This window comes from Choloepus didactylus, chromosome 23 (genome assembly GCF_015220235.1).
Source record: "Choloepus didactylus isolate mChoDid1 chromosome 23, mChoDid1.pri, whole genome shotgun sequence".
NCBI lineage: Eukaryota > Metazoa > Chordata > Mammalia > Pilosa > Megalonychidae > Choloepus > Choloepus didactylus.
Genome location: NC_051329.1, coordinates 20,172,100 through 20,189,052, shown reverse-complemented (window position 1 = coordinate 20,189,052; position 16,953 = coordinate 20,172,100). Strand labels below are relative to the sequence as shown.

The window sequence follows — 16,953 nt, the reverse complement described above, 5'->3', positions numbered from 1 at the left end:
CAGGCTGGCCTCGTCACCTCTCCTCCCTCCGGGGTCAGAGTGTTTGCTCGCCAGTGTGGGTTCTGGGGCTGGAGTGCCTGGGTTCAAATCCCACCTCCACCATTTACCAGTTGGGTGCCCTGGCTAAGAGTCTCTGAGCCTCAGTTTCCTCATCTAAAATACGGAATGCAGTGGCCATCCAGTTTTTTTGTTTTTTGTTTTTTGGCCTGCCCAGGGTTTCTTTACCCCTTCTTCTGGGGTCTGTATCCAATATCTATTGCCACAGAATTGCTGTTTGCACTTTACAAGAAAAAAAAAATCACCAAGAAAACATCTCTTTCTCATGCACATGTGGGGTTCCGCTGATCTTGGCTGGGCTTGCCTGGGGCAACTTGGCTCTCAACCTGCTCCTGGGGACCAATACAGGTAAGTCTTTTTCATGACTGCTACCATCCGCTTGGTCAAAAATGCCAGGTGTTGGGAATTATGCTTAGGCACGGTGGGAGGACACCTTAAAGTTACAGGGCAAAGGGCATGGCTAAAGGGAGGGGTGGGGAATTGGGACCACCGACACAATCTAACACAGGTATTCACATTCCAGTTTGCCTCGGGGGAGCCACCCCTGCCCATCCTCAGGCCCTGTGTCCTGGGGAAGCTGACTTCATCTCGCGCTCTAGAGGTGGGCGTGTAACTCAGGTCTGGCCAATCAGATCAGAGCATTCTGCTTCCCTGGCCCCAGAGATTCAGGGCTCAAGAGTGGACACAAGACCCAAATTGGCCCAATGAGAGTCAGTCCTGGGATTTTTGCTTGTACGATTGGGAAAAGCCCCCTTTTCTCTTAAGATTGCTGAGCTGGCAGGTTGTCAGTCCAGAGTGTACAGATGCCACCAGCCTGGGAGAGCCTGCCTGGGAGCCAGATTGCCATAAAGGAAGGCAGAGCTGAGAGATGGGTGCAAAAGAGAGAGAGCAAGTCCTGACGATATAGTTTGAGCCTCTGGACCCAGCCATGCTACTCCTGGTCTTTCTCGGTCATGTGAAGCAATATGTACTTGGATTTCCAGTCACATGCAACCAAAAGAATCTTAACACATGCCTGGAGAGAACCAACTTTACAGGATCAACATGAAGCTTAAATGAGGTGACAGTCAGAAGCAGTAAGATCAAGCCTGGGACACCTGAAGGCTTTGATTAATGCAGGGATTTTTAAAATACATGTATCGTCTATTACAAGTATTTCCTTTCAAAGAGAAAGGTGAGACCTCCTGCAGAGCTGAACAGCGGGGACAGAGAAAACAGAAGGGATCATGTGAGGGCTGGGGAGAGGGACAGCTTGTCACCATCAAAGTCAGACACACCTGGATTCAAACCTGTGCTCACCAGGTAGCTGTGTGACCCTGAGCAGGCCACTGCGCCCTCTCTGTGCCTTGTTCAAAAAAGGAAATGAAACCTCTTATTCTCTCCCTCCCAGAATCACAGAAGGTTAAATGAGATCAGGTAGGCAAAGAGTCTAGGGATTTAGATCAACTGGCCCAGGTTCAAATCCTACCCCTTCCACTTTCAAGTGGTGTGACCTCGTGTGGTGTCTGCACCAACTCAGTCCTAGAGGGACATTCCAACCAGGCAGCCCCTTGGAGGCAGTACCAGGGACATGGTAGGCAAGTCACAAATGGCGTCTGCAATGATTCCCTGGGAAGGAGTTAAAGGAATGGGAGTGGTTTAGCTTGGAGAAGAGCAGATGGGGAAAAGGGTATGGAGAAGAGCATGGGAGGGAACTTCACACTGCCAAAGGACATGATGGAGGAGAGGACAGATTTGTCCTGCAAGGACCTGGAGGGCTGGGACAAAAGGCAAGCTTCAGCTCAAACGGATGCTTCATTTTACAGCCTTTGGAGGTGATGAGCCGTCTTCAGAGGTTTCAGGAAGGTGTGCAGTGTTAGAAGGTAGGCTTCATGGTGGTGGAAGACCAAGCATGGATGTAGGGTTGGGATAGATCAATGCTTCCCAAATATCAGCCATTTCCATAACTAGTCATCATTTTCCCCATACTTATGCCCTCCATGAACTTTTATTCATTTAATATAGTTCCTTAAACCATCTAAGTTTTTATTCTTGAATGATTCTATTGTAAATGTACACTTAGAGAACTACCTAATCTAAAAAAACCGGTATCACTTGGCATAAGTCCCATAACCCTAAAAGTAAATGAAATTAAAATATTTCTAAGTTCTTCCCAGAGACTGTTGCCTTCTAGAGGTTTCGAGCCTAAAGCTTTTTCCATTATGAGACTAACAAGTGTTGGGAAGGCATTTAAAAGGGGTTAAGAACAGAAGAACCAAACTGAGATCTTGATGGAATGAATCAAGCGGGACGGAGAATTGAAAAAGGAATGTTTTCTCTAAGTGATTCTATGTCCAGTGTGTCACCTGACAGTCTTCATATACCACAGGTACATGTCCCACACTTTGAAGACCAGTTGGGAAAGGTCACCTTTAAGATTTTACTGGAACAAAGAGAAAAATCTCAATGATTCAAACATTTAAAAAATTCCCCCAGACAGCTATTGAGTTATAGACAATCAATGTCCAAATCATCACGTATTCAGAAAATCACAAATGAAAAAGTTACTACACGGTTGGCTAAAAGTGTAAACAGAGGAAAATTTGTAGCCTAAGATTAGATCATTCAAAAAAAAAAAAGAAATTAATTCAGCATTCACCTCAGTAAGTCATTGAGTAGGGAGAATGTTTTGATTTTGTGAGCAGAGAAGCGATCTCTTCACAGCCCCAGAACGAGCCACAGACATTCTTGGTGGCAAAGCATTGACCACTGGAAAGATGAGGTGGAGGTGGAGTGGATATCTGGGGAAAGGATAGCAGATGCTGCTGATTGCCTAGGAAAAGTGGGTGCCCATTCTCCTTTCCCACAGACCCCAGACATATCTTGGTGAAGTACCTTCCTCCACCGTGCCATGGGCTTCTCCAGGCCAATGGCTGTGAATTCATTCCCCTTCCTACAGACTGGTGGAAGCGTGGGGCATGTGACACAGTTCTGGGCAAGAATACAAGAGGGCACGTCAGCTGTGGGGGCTTCAGGGAAAAGGTTCCTCCATCATAAAGAGACACAGGAAGAGCTGGTCTCTTCTTCCTCTGGATGTGGCAGTATGTGGATGTGATGCTCGGAATAGCAGCGCCATCTTGGATCCTTAGGGGAGCCAGTGTTAGGAGAAAGTGTAAGAGGTGAGGGTCGCCTAACAAAGTGCCTGACACACGGTTAGCCTTCGATAAATGAGTGGCAGAACCTGAGTCCTTGATGAATCAATGGAGGCCCTGAATTAGCCAGACTTGGCGCCCTCCCTAGCTTGGGACTTCCTACCTTCTGAGACAATCAATAGTCCTTTCTCTTTAAGTCAGTCTGAGTTTTCTGTTACTTGCTGCCCAAAGCAGATAAATATGTATGAACACTGCAACCACAATCCTCTCTTCTGTGAAAACCCAGGAAATCACTAGATTTCACCGATGCCATGCTCCATTTGACAGATGAGGAAACTGAGGCTCAGAGAGTTTATGACCTACCCCCAATTATCTAGAAAGTTTCAGTTCTCGAGGCAAGGCCAGAGTCCAGCTCTCTTGACGCCAAATCCAGAACTTCCTTGGACCTCCCCCCAACTGCCATTTCCCCCTTCACCATCTCCCTTGTCTCCAGGGCACCAGAGGCAAAATGGGCCTTCCCCTCACCCAGGAAAGATTTGGGTGGCCTTTTTGGCTTTTGATGGACCCAGGGAAAGAGCCCCAACACCAACACTTTAAGTGAAACACAGTTTTCACCCAAACATAGCAGAGAAAGAAGGAAAAGTATGCAAACCTCTCCACCTCAGACCTTTTACGGGGATGTGGGTCAGGTGTGACACGTGACCCAAGTCCACCCAATCAGAAGGACTCTCAGGATCCACCCCCATCCACCTGCCACTGAGAATGCTGGGTAAGGACCCAAAAAAGGAAGCAGGTGGCCCTGGAAAGCTGAGTGACCTGTGGGCCACGGGGAGGGCCCCAGAAGGCAATGGAGAGGAAGATGGAGAGAAACAAGTCCTTGGGAAGGGTAGAGACCCCTGGCCACCCTCAGCAGTAATACAAGTAGTCCTCCCTTTCTTCTGCATAGATTCAGAGACCCATGTCCCTCATGTCACTGAATTCTCATCCTTCTGAGACTCAAGGATGCGGAGGCCCAGAGGGTTAGGGTGTAAAGTGACTAGAATGAGGTTCTCACAAAATGCAACATCCCACTGCCAAAGTTTGCCTGCAGACTCCAAGCCCAGTGCTCTTTCCCACCGCAGCTGCCCTTGGCCAGGCCCTCAGACACCCATGCTTTTCTCAACTGCAGCTTCAGAGGGGGCTCAGGACCCCAGCCCGAGCCAGGACCCAGGAAGCCCCAGCGGCAGCAAGCTGCAGACTCCTCAGGCATCCCGGAGGCAGCAGGAGGGGGTGTGCGTGGGGATCCCCTCATCGCGCCAGGATGCTCAGGAGCTGCCTGGGGGCTTGATCGGCGGTGGGTGAGACCCTGGGGTGAATGGCTGCCCGTGGAAGGGAAGTCACCATTCATATCCCCGCGTGGCACCCGGGCCCTGCCAAGGGAAGCAGATGGCACCTGCGAGGCCCCCCCCCCCACTCAGCCCACCCCCACCCCTGCTCCACAAGCACTACCAACTCCAGTCGCCACCACTGTCCTTTCTGTGGGCACCCTCATCTTCACCCCATCGCCCCTCTGCTGGCCCTTTATGGCTCACTCATCTCACAGCCATGCTCAGCTCTGCTCCGTCCACAACTACCCAGCAGCTTTACAACCCCCACCCGCATCACTGTCACTCACCCCACGGGCATCACCATCTTCCCACCAGCATTGTCTCCCGACCACCATCACTATCCTCACTGGCATCACTGTCCCCAGCCTGTGTCACTCTCCCTCCACCAGCATCACCGCTCACCCCCCTGTGCCACCATTACTCTCATGCTCCCCAGCATTACTCTCCACTCCATCCCCATCATCCCTCCCCTCCCCATCACCACTTCCGTTTCACCCCCATCTCTCAGGCCCCTGCCACCACCATTAAAATCACCCCCAGGCCAACTCCCACAGCCACCCCCCTGAGTGCCATAACGGTCATTAGCACAAGTCCCTTACTCTCACCACCGTCCCCCACCACAGGCACTTCTTGTCGTTGTCCCCAGGCCTCTTATCATCGTCCCCACCACCATCATCCCCACCATCTCCACCATCAGTGAATGAAACTTTATTGAGCACCGACAAATCTCAGACACTTTCCAGAACATGCAGAAGGTGCAGCCCCAGTCCGAGGGCCCGGCCTCCGAGCAAACTCACCACATGGCTGCACGCGGTGGGGTGGGCGGCCCAGGGCACAGGCTGGGGCTGGGGCCTGGCTGGGCAGTGTACCTGGAAAGGGGTCCTGAGGCTTCTGCCAGGCCCCATCTAAGGGTGGAGGCCATGCCGCTTTCCTGAGAGCAGAGCAAATAAATAACGGAGAGGCGGGAGCAGGGAGCTGAGCCCCATGGGGGTGGTGGGCCTTGGCATTGTCTTGTGTAACTCCATGGGAGTGAAGCAGGTGGCCAGGAGCCCCAGGCCTGGGGTGGGGAGGTGAAGGTGGGGCAGGAGCCTGGGGACCAGAGGGTCCTGGGGCCTCCCCAGCATCTCCGCCCCGCCCTCACCTCTGGGGAGACAGCCCAGGAGCCCCCCTGAAATGCAGGTGGATTAGAAACAAGCAGGTGGAGGTGATGGGGTTGGGCTGCAGGCCAGAGGCCTGGCCCCCGCCCCACAGCCTCTAAAGTGGGGCATTGTCAGTCCTCCACTTGGGGGGGTAGCTCTGCTGGGGGCCGTCGCAGCTGGGGCTCCTCATGTTCTCGAGAGGCACCACCACCTCATCCGGGTTTGGGTTCTTGTTCAGTTCCACCACGCGGGGCACCACCGAGGACCAGCGATCTGTACAGTGAGCACGGGCTTAGGGTTGGTGGACAGGTGTGCATATATTGAGCACCTACTGTATACCAGGACTCCACCATGATCTAAAGGGGGAGGCCTTATTAGCCCCATTTTACAGAGGTGAAAACTGAGGCTCATCAAGTCAAGGCACCCTCCCAGGAGCCTTGGAAGACCTGGATTCAAGGAAGATCCAGTAATCAAGTCTGGGGTTGAACGGCCTAAGAGTTCCTGCCCTTTCTACTGCAATAGTTTAGTGGAAGAACAGAAGGGTTTCCTCCATTACAGGGTAGAGGGGCCTGGGAGAAGAGTCCCACGCACCTCCCTGCCCCAGTTCACATCACAGTATGTAGACGGCCAAGGGGACTCCACCAATGTGAGGTGTTCCAGCCATTTGCAAGCATCAAATGGAACTCAGCAGCCAGCCCATCTGACCCTCCCATTTTACAGATGTGGACACTGAGTCCCAGAGAGGAGATGGGATGGCTCAAAGTAAATCAGTGATACAGATCAACCAGGGCTCCCCCTTTGGGTCTGTCTCCTCCCCTCTTCCTGCTGTCCCCCCAACCCTTCCACTCACCCCTCCGGAGGCGGCCCACGGTGTGCGAGAAGCCGTAGTACTGGTAGGTCTCGTTCTTGCCTGGGTCCTCGTTAATGATGCCCAAGTTCTGGTTCCAGTGAGACCAGTTCACCTCATCGACCCTGGCAGAGCCAGAGCGGAGGGTCAGGGGGGACCACAGCCCCAGGCAGCCCTCCTGCTCCAGCCTCCCCAGCACACCTTCTTTCTTGGGACACCCTGGTGAAACCAGGCTATAGCCTCTTGGGGCCAAAACGGTGCAATACAATTCTTGTGTGGTTATTTGTATTTGTGTTGTATTGTTTTGCACCCATTTTTTGGCAACTGCTACATGTCAGGACCTAACAAGGAAGGTACATTCACTGTTCACAGATGGGGTAACTGAGGCACAAAGAGGTTAAACTGCTTGTCCAAGGTCACAAAGCTGGTAAGTTAGAGTCAGCTTTGGAACTCAGCCTTGCCTGTCTCCAAACACTACACTTACCCTCTATACCAGCAGTCCCTTTACAAAGAATTCACCAAGGGGCTCTCTTGGAAAGCCAGCATCCCCCGTGCACTTGGAACAGGAGTCAGTCTGCAGAGGCCCCTCAGACAGGCCGGGCAAGGCCCCAGGCCCTGGAAGCGGCTGGTTCCTCACATCTCCCTTTCAGCCCAGGCACTGAAGACACCCAAAGGGTGCCCAGAAAGTGATGCTCTGGGACGAGCCCCTGCCTCCAAGTCTCTGCTTCCCCGGAGGCAGAGTAGGCGTAACCCCGACTGCCGTCCGCGGGACAACCTGCCAGCCCTTCCTTCCTCGCGGCTGGCCTAACAGGCAGGCGCTATCCTTGTCTGCATTTCACAGATGCAGAAACCGAGGCTGAGAGCATTGAAATCGACCTGCTCCAAATCACCCGGTGAACTGAACTCAGGTGGGGATGATAAGGGCCTCAGTGGCTACAGAAGTTCCAATGGGGGGAAAATGTTAAGCTGGAGCAGCTGCAGGCTCGGCCGGGCCCGGGGTGGCCCCGCCCCGCCCCGGGATGGTCCTATCCCGCCCCACACAGGGATGGCCCTCGCTCAGCCCCAGGATGGCCCCGCCCCATCCCGGGATGGTCTCGCCCCGCCCGGGATGGTCCTGTACCGCCTCGCTCCCCTGCCCCGCCCCCTCGGGATAGCCCCGCCCCGCCCCGGGATGATCCTATCACGCCCTGCTCGTCCGCCCCGCCCCTGGGATGCCCCGCCCCGCCCCTGAGATAGCCCCGCCCCGCCCAGGGATGGTCCTGCCCCGCCCCCGTGATAGCCCCGCCCCCCACGCCCTCTCCGCCCCGGGATGGTCCTGTCCCGCCTCTCTCTCCTGCCCCCGCCCCTGCCCCGCCCCCGGGATAGCCCCGCCCCGGGATGGTCCTATCACGCCCTGCCCGTCCGCCCCGCCCCTGGGATAGCCCCGCCCCTCCCCACCCCGGGATGGTCCTGCCCCGCCTCGCTCTCCTGCCCCGCCCCCGTGATAGCCCCGCCCCGCCCAGGGATAGCCCCGCCCCGCCCCACCCCGGGATGGCCCTGCCCCGCCCCCTGATGGTCCTATCCCGCCACCGGGTGGCCCCGCTCGCCCCCTTGCCCCGCCTCACCTGAAGCACCACCTCCGGTCTGGAGCGCCGTCAGAGCTCTTGCCCACCGTCACCATCTCGCCGGAGCGGAAGGCCTTCCTCAGGAACACCGGGAAGGAGCGCTCGATGTCCAGGATGGTGGTGGCCCACTGCGGGGAGCGAGGGTCAGGGCGGGGCCGGCAGGGAGCCTTCCCCGGCCCGCGGCCGCCGCCCTCAACCCGGCCACCCGAGAAGCCAGGCGGACGGGCCGGGGTGGGCAGAGAACGAGGCCATCCGGCTCCTGCTGCCCTGGAAACGGGGTTGTAAACTCACATGGCCCCAGGCGCCTAGCGGGAAACGGATGAGTGAAGGGGGCTCAGCTGCGGAGACCCAGCCCGAGCCCCGCGACACACACGCGGCAGTTGAGGGCGGGGGACTGGGGCAGACCAAGGAGCCAGTGCCCAGCATGAAGGAGACAGCTGCTAGCACTTCCAACTTTTCTAGAAAGTCCAGAAATCTGGATTTGTATGTGAAATCTCTTGATTTTAAAATTTTGCTTTAAATTTTTAAAAAAGATGGTGATCCAGACAGACATCCTTATGGGTCAAACCTAGTTCCCAGGCTGCCAGTTTGCATCTGACAATTTACTCTCAGTGGGGAAACTGAGCCCAGGGAGGTAAGGCCATATGGATAAACGTTAGGAGCAGGCCCAGCCCTTTCCCTCAGACCCAGACCTCAGAGGATGCAGATAACCTTGGGGATTTTTGTTGTGTGTGTGTGTGTGTATGTGTGTGTGTGCATTATACAATAAAATGTAAATAGGTGCTTATTTCTGAGTGGTAGGATTATAGAATGTCTTTTATTCGTGCACTACCTTTTCCAAACGTACACAATCATTATAGCACTTTATTATTTAGAAAAATTATGCCCTTACATTAAAATTTTTCTCAAAGGATTCACTGATTCCAATGAATTTACTCTTTGAATGTAGAATTTCTCACAATTTTCATTCTGCAAAGCCTACAGATTTCCTGTAAAGTCCTTTCTCCACATCAAACAACAAACAAACAAACAAACAAACAGATCAAGTGGTATGATTCCTTGGCTTGGCTTTTAAGAAAAGGTCAATGGTCAATACAACTAGAAGTTAATAATAGAGGGGCACATAGGGAAGAAATATATACCTATTGCAAACTATATACTACAGTTAGTAATATTTCAACATTCTTTCATAAAGAGTAACAAATGTACTATACCAACACTACAAGTCAACAATTGAGGGAGGTTGGTTAGGGATATGGGAGGATTCGAGTTTCATTTTCTTTTTTTTTTTTTCTTTTTTCATCTTTCACTTTATTTCTTGTCTGGAGTAATGAAAAGATTCTAAAAATTGAACAAAAATTAAGTGTGGTGATGGATGCACAGCTGCATGAGGGTACCAGGGACAACTAACTGATTGTACACTTTGGATCTGCGGATAATTGTATGGTATCTGAACAAGCCCAATAAAAATTAAAAAGAAAAAAAAGAAAGAAAAGGTCAATGGTGAGATCTGATTCCTTTTTTTTTTTTCCTGACCTTGTTTTTTTAACTCACTGCACATTTCCTTGAAAGGCACTGACTCAAGGTAAATGTGGTGCTGCATTACTGGGCCTTGTGATGGCACAATTAGCTATGAACCTCCTGGACTGGGAGCTGCACCTGACCTGGGAGGGCTGGCATTGTCACGGAGACTCTGGGGGCCTCTGCTTTCTAGGATGGCACAGAAACCCTTGGGGAAGCAGAGTCAGCTGCTCCCCTGTGCCCTCGTGGCCAGCGTCCACACTGACTTCTCTGTGACCAAGCAGGCCCCATGGCTAGCAGAGCTGGGGAACCATACCTGTTCTAGTAAAAGACCCCAGATGAGAAAGCTGGCCCTCTGCTATGGTGGGGTGGCCTGCACCACACCCCAGCCTCACCTCGTGTGCCAGGGTGGGCATGGAGGCTGCCCGTGGGCTGAGAATGGGAGCCCCTGTTGAAATGCTGACACTCTTGGAGCACGCTGCATTTCCTGTCCCAGCAGAGCTTGCCCAGTGGTATTGCATGAGGTGAAATGTCTCCCAGGATTTGACCACTGCCAGTGGTCATGCAAGTAACCATCTCGAAACTGCCTAGGCAACTCTGAGAGACAGGCAGCAGTCTTTTGTGCCCATTGTACAGACGGGGAAGTAGAGGCGGAAAGAGATGGTAGAGCTCACCGAGGACAGTAGACTGAGGAATCCAAAGTCAGGCAAGTGCCCCCATCTTGGAAGGGGAAGGGTGGCCAGCAGGGGTGGGGAAGGGAGCCTGGGATCTCACCTGCAGCTTCCAGATGTGCTTACTCTCCTTGGAGACCTGGCCCACTGTCTCCCCCATGAGGGCGATGAGCATGTTGAGGAGCAGCACGAAGGTGAGGATGATGTAGGTGACGAGCAGGATGATGAAGACCACGGGGTACTTGGTGCTGCTCAGCATCTCCAGGTCGCCCATGCCGATGGTCAGTTTGAAGAGGTCCAGGAGGAAGGTGCTGAAGGTGTCGCTGTCCCGGCACGAGGGGTACGTGGGCACTGTGCAGTTGGTCTGGTCTTGGTTGCACACCCTCATGTTGGCACAGGGGTTCAGGAGGGAGACCAGGGCTGCGGGAAGGACACTAAGTATGAGGACAGAGGTGTGGAGCACCAGTCCCATTATATTGAGGGTGATGCTGAGGCTTGGAGAGGGACAGCACTGACCCAAGGTCACCCAGATTGCAAGCAAGCCAAGAATTGAACCCAGACCCTCCTGATTCCTAAGCCCATGCTTTCCCACAAATTCCCATTAACAAGTAAGAGGTGTACAGGATCCAGTCCAGTGCTTCTCAGCCAGGGGCCCTTCTGCCCCAGGGGCCACTGGGCAATGTCTGGAGACATTTCTGGTTATCATGAACAGGGAGGGGAGTGTTGCTTCCGGTATCTGGTTGGCAGAGGCCAAGGACACTGCTCAACATCCTGCAAGGCCCAGGACAGCCCCCCACAACAAGGAATTATCTGGTTCCAAATGTCCACAGTGCCCAGGTTGAGAGACCCTGATCTAGCTAATCATTCTTAGAGATCTTAGGGGCACTAGGATGCAGGCATTTCCCAAAGCAGCTTTTCTCTCATGCTCCTATTTCCAACCCTGCACCAGCTCAGAGAGGGTGGGTGGACACTGGAATTGGTTTCAGTCCCAACTGTCCCAAAAGCCACGGTCTTTAAGGCTCTTGTCCCCTCTGACATCTCAAATTATCACGGTGTTCATCTTGTCCCACTAAGCTTCAGAGTCCTTCTCAACACAGTTTAGCAGCAATAGTCTTCCCCTAAACCAGCCAGGGCAGGGAGCATGAGGACACCCGGTCCCTTCAGTCCCTGGGGTGTGGAATGTCATATTGCCTTCAACCAGAGGAGGTAAGCAGGTTTCAACACATATACTAAGGCTACCCAGTTGTGTAGTGGCTGTTGAAACACTATGTTGAGAAGGATTCTTGTCTGGACTCACCAGAAAGATAGTTCTGTGATCCATTAGCAATGTCTGCCACAGGCACAAAAATGGGGAACAGCAGCACGTGTCCTGTTTGTGTTATGTCAGCTTCAGACCCAGGATCTAGTATGCCCCAGCAGGAGAAGCCCTGGGACCAAGCTGACCACTAAGTTGCCACTTTCACTAACTCCTAAGCTTCTGCCTCAGTTTCTACAATTAGTACTGCAGCCAGGCTGGACCCTTGATCTAAATTCCAACCTGTTGTTGAAACCTTGACACTCTGTCTAGTTCTTCCCAGCCCTACCCCTGGGAGGGGACAGCTATATGCAGGCCAGAGTCTCACTTCCCCAAAATAATCTATGCAGGGCCTTGGCACCATCAGGGTTAAAATTTTGCCACCATTAGACTCCTGCTGCCAATGCTGATCCCCTGATGAGCCTGGTGAAGACTGAGTAGGCCGCTCCCCTTTGGACACTGGGCACTGGATGGCAGATCACCCAACCCATGTGGGCCATGGGTGATTTGGTCAATTTCCCCGTGCCTGGTTCTTTCCCCAAGGCCTCTACCCCTGAGGTCCCAGCATGCCTCAGATCAGCATCATGACACCACGGAGAAAGCATCCAAGGAGGGAGCCCACATCAGCCTTAAAAACAGACTTGAGCTGGTAGATGAATTGCAAAAATGGTCTCCATTTCTCACCCTTCCCTGTATCCATCCATGCCACTTGCAGTGTGGCTTTACCACTCCTCCTACCGAGAGGTGGAGTCTATGTCCTGCCCTGTGAATCACAGCTGGGCTGGTGACTTGCTTCGGTCAACGGAAGGAAGCAGAAGTGATGCCGGGCCAGCCAATGGCCCTGAATGCTTCTGCTCATTTTCTTGGAACCAACCCTAAGGCCACCACGTGAATAGGCCCGAACCAGGCGGCTGGAGGATGAGCGAGCGGGTAGAAGAGGGCAAAGTCACCCTGACCCACGTCATCCAGGCCAGACCAGGCAGCCCACAGTCAACTCACCAGCTGACCACACACACAGGAGCCCAGGGGATTCAGGCTGAGCCTGGCCGAGGTCAGCAGCAGCACCCAGCTGGAGCAGACCCGTGAGCAGTAATAAGTGGTGGTGGTTTTACACCACTGAGTTTGGGGCGGTTTGACAGGCAATAATAGCTAAACCCCCAAGTTTTACCATTTACTAGCTTTTGAATGTGGGAAAGTTATTTAACCTTTCTAGCCTCAGTTTCCTCATCTGTAAAAGGGGATTATAAAGGCACCCCACAGGCTCACTGGGAGAATTACATGAGGCAAGGGTGGTAAAATACTTAGTCCAGAGCCTGGTACGCTGTGAGAGCTCTACAGATGCTGGCTATTACGATCAACACATAAGGGTCCCTGTCCCCTCCTTGCATCGCCCTGCCAGTCCCACCTGGGCACCCAGAGCGCACCTGACGCGTAGCCGATCATGAAGAGCAGGTAGACAAGCAGGAAGCGGAAAAGGTCTTTGAAGAGGATCTGAACGCCACAATGGGATCATGGAGGCAAAAATGAGACACATGGTTTCTCTCCTTCTCCATCCAAGCCGTCTCCCCACCTCCACCCTTGTCCCTCCCCGACACCCAGAGGGTGCCTGCCGCCCCACAGAGTGCCACGTCTTCAGGTCCACGGGCACTGTCTGCACACATGAGATGTGCATATGGTGTGTGTGGCTCCCTGCAGGGATCCCCAGGGCCAGGGGCCCCCCTATACTGTACCTTCTGGATCATGATGCTGTAAGTCCCCGTCAGCTTCAGCCCACGGGTGAAATAAAGGGCATTCATCCAGCCCAGGACCAGGGCAAAGACCATGACGGCTAGGTAGGCCTCAATCCCTGCCAGGTAGAGAGCCGCCGAGACAATCACCAGCACCGAGTAGACGAAGCTACGGGGAAGCAAAGAGCACGAGTGGGGCCAGAGGGAAAGGGTGGGGGGGGGGGGGACAGACTGTGAGGCCCTGCAGGGGGAGGCATGTTCCCAAACCCTCCTGGGTACCAGGACTCCTCAATGCCTTCTAGACCCCAAGAAGGGAAACAAAGTGGATTAGCTGGGTCTCCTGCATTCTGCTAATCAGAACACTCAACTAACTGGCAATCAGTGGGCATAATGGTCCTGAGGCCCTCTAGGACCCCAGAGCAATGCCCTTTGGAATTGCCAGAGAGTCAGTGGTGTTCAGTGGAGATTTTGTGGGTAAGTGAATTTCATTACTCTCTAATTCTAAGGGAACTGGAAAAGACATGGCTTATATGCAGCAGCTCCCTTATTCTGTGCCCTAAGCAGACATCATCAATCGAGCACAGCACTCTTTCCCACCAAACACGGGTGCAGCTTCAAAAGTCTCAGCTTGACACGCCAGGCAGACCTTAGCAATCAATTACCAGCAGACTAGGTTAAACCTATTTTTATTGCATGGCGCAAACAGTAACTCTCCAGCAACTGGAAGCTTATTCTAACCACACCATTTTGCTTGACCTTTGCCTTGTCCAGATTGGGTGTATTCACTCCTAATAGAGTCAGCTCCCCCTCCAATCTGGGTGACCCTCTAGGAGCCTCGACTCACTAGAGCAGCTGGAAGGAGCCATCGATGAAGAGAGAATTCACGCCAGGGCATTTCTTCATGAACAAATCTTTGATCTGGAAGAGAAGCGGAGGTAGGTGAAAGGGGGGGCAGCCTGTGAGAGTGAGGTGGGGGGAGAGGGGAAAGACGAATGGGATGAACGGGCGGGAGGCAGAGTGTGCTACGGAGAAAAGGTGATGGGCTGTTTTCTGTTGGGAAAGGTGGAAAAAGAAGAGAAGGATACAAAGCTGGAGAAGGAGGTGGGAGAAGAGAAGGGGGGAAGAGAAGGACGAAAAGGAGGGGGATGTTCGGGGGGGGGGTCGGGGAACCAAGCACTCACGTTGGTGAAAAAAAACAGGATCCCAGTGAAGAGTGTGACGATCTCCCCTGCCAGCCTCAGGTAGTCCACCGTGGTGCGGTAAGGATACGGTGGCTGGAGAGCAGAGCCCATGCAGGTCCTCACCCAGCCCCTCCAACATCTGGACCCAGATCCAGATGTTCCCCCAATGCCCCGAGCTGGAGCATGGCTCCTCTCTTCCTTCTGAACCCAGCTCAGAAGCAGTCCTGGGTTTTGGGGTACACCCCTCACCCCCATCCAGTTCCTAAGTCTTCCCCTGTCTCTCACATGGGACCCAGGAAGACCCAGCTCAGCCCTAGCCCGGGGAACCCCGGCCCAGGGCCCACTCCAGCTCCTGCCCGGCTCCCGGGCACTCACAGTGCCCTCCAGGGGCTGGTAGTAGGCTGTGAGGGTGAAGATGACCATGGCGCACAGGTAGGAGACCACGCTGATGTAGAAGGAGACGGCCCCGAATTTGCGCCATTTGTCCCGCAGCAGCTCATTGATGGGCTCCACAGCCAGCATCTCATGGCGGTTCTGTGGGGGGCAGGTGGTCAGGGCTCCCTGATGTGGGGGACCTGCACAGGCTGGTTCCAGGATGCTTTACCCCACCCTCTGCCCTCAGTTCTTTCTCCTCCTAACCCACTCTCCAGCCAAGCTCAAGGATTCACAGGGAACTGGGTGGGAATTCCGAATAAAGCCCAAACTCTCAGGCTTAGCATTCAAGGCTCTGCCCAATTTTGCCCCAACCAACTTTCCCAGCCTATTTTAGAATCATAGAACCTGGAGCTGGAAAGCTCCTTAAAACGGCATCTATTCTTGTGGATTCCAAACTCTAATCTGTGGATGGTACAGAGGTGCTGGCAGCAAATTCTCCTCTGTGCCCTTGTTAAAAATATAAATCCATGGGCTCCACCCTCAGATATTCTGATTCAGGAAGCCAGATTGGGAAATTTAGCCCAAGGATGACAAATACTTGACTCACCTACCACAATTCTCCAATCCTGAGCCCAGGGCAGACATCAATAATTAAACCCTGCACAATAGTTTTCGATTCAGTTCCCCTGACAGACACTACCAATCTATCAGCGTTTGCACCAGAGATGCTAAACCTCCTACCACTTCTGCTCTTAAACAAGGCGGTGATTAATTTCAAAGATGGGGAAAGTGAGGCCCAGAGAGGGAAGGCATCTGTCCAAGTTCATAGAGTCAGGGCTTCCTGGTTAGGTCACGGTTAGAAGGGAAGCTGCCTGCCCCCATTTTCTACCCCATTCATAAATTATCTTGTCCCTTTAATAACTTGAGGCTCCTCATAATTATGGATTTGGGCAATGATATAGCCACAAAGATGTAACTGTCATGCCACTCCAGATACTTACAGGCAGAAAAATCACAAATGACCAAGGATAGAGGAATGGTTAATTAGAATGTGGTACATTTACACACAGCAAGGATATTGCAGAAGATTTAATGGCACAGAACGATGTTCACAAACTACTGCTAAGTGAGAAAAAGCTTTCAAAACCTCTTATAATGACTACTAATGATTACAGCTGGCATATAATGTTTACCCTGTGCCAAGCTGTTCTAAAATTAACTCCTTTGAGCCCCCCCCCGCCGACACAGCCCTGTGTAGGCACTGGTCTCATCACCTGCTACAAAGGAGGAAACTGAGACCCAGAGAGGTCGAGACACTTGTCATGAGTCACACAGCATGTGAGTTACAGAACCAGGATCTGAACCCAGTCCTGCCTGCCCCCAAAGCTCGGATCTTACCAAACCTCCCAAAAACCTTGCCCATTCCCCCCAACCCCCAGTGCCAGGCGCTGTACTGCACTCAGCCCTGGGACCCACCACTTTGGGCCACAGAGGGCTGGCTCCACCACCCGGCCCCACCCTGCACCCACCTCGATCTTGCTGTTGTACACCAGGATCTCCAGCACAGAGGCCTCTTCCCCACACGTATCCAGGGAGGACAGATCATACAGCGACGAGTACACCGGCCCGTAGGCCCAGTCCTTGAATTTGCGGGACAGGTGCCGCGTGTCCTCGTCTGTCACCTCCCGCCGGATGATGTGCTGAAAGATCTGCATGGGGGAGGAGAGGGTCAGGACCCTCCCACCAGAGGGACCCCCAGGGCATGGCCGTGCCACCAAGGGCATCCTGGGGGAGTGGAAGGGAGGGGAGCGAGAAATATTTACTGAGCCCTTACTGAGTGCCAGACCCTTTCCTCGTGTCATCTTGTTTCATTCTTACTCTTACCATGTTGGTTTACAAATGAGCAGACGGAAGCCGACCAAGGGGGTTAGCTAAGGTGGAGCAGACTTTGAACCCAGATAAGCCTCAATAATCTTAATTCTAATCAATATCTTCTTTATTTAATTGCAATAGCAATAAATTGATCTTATTAAGATAAT

General features: G+C 53.1%; 1 protein-coding gene across 2 annotated transcripts in view; it reads right to left on the bottom strand.

Moving 5' to 3' along the window:
- Window positions 1–5,248: 5,248 nt before the first annotated feature.
- Window positions 5,249–16,953, bottom strand: part of TRPV4 (transient receptor potential cation channel subfamily V member 4) — a 35,425-nt gene continuing 23,720 nt past the window's right edge. For both annotated transcript variants that reach the window (XM_037817212.1, XM_037817213.1), the window contains 10 exons: window positions 16,444–16,623; window positions 14,915–15,073; window positions 14,540–14,632; window positions 14,203–14,276; window positions 13,362–13,527; window positions 13,056–13,122; window positions 10,441–10,757; window positions 8,146–8,273; window positions 6,545–6,666; window positions 5,249–5,967 (listed from right to left, as the gene is read on the bottom strand). In XM_037817212.1, the coding sequence (XP_037673140.1) occupies window positions 5,810–5,967; window positions 6,545–6,666; window positions 8,146–8,273; window positions 10,441–10,757; window positions 13,056–13,122; window positions 13,362–13,527; window positions 14,203–14,276; window positions 14,540–14,632; window positions 14,915–15,073; window positions 16,444–16,623 (1,464 nt within the window). In that variant the 3' untranslated portion in view covers window positions 5,249–5,809. The remainder of the gene's footprint in view (window positions 5,968–6,544; window positions 6,667–8,145; window positions 8,274–10,440; window positions 10,758–13,055; window positions 13,123–13,361; window positions 13,528–14,202; window positions 14,277–14,539; window positions 14,633–14,914; window positions 15,074–16,443; window positions 16,624–16,953) is intronic.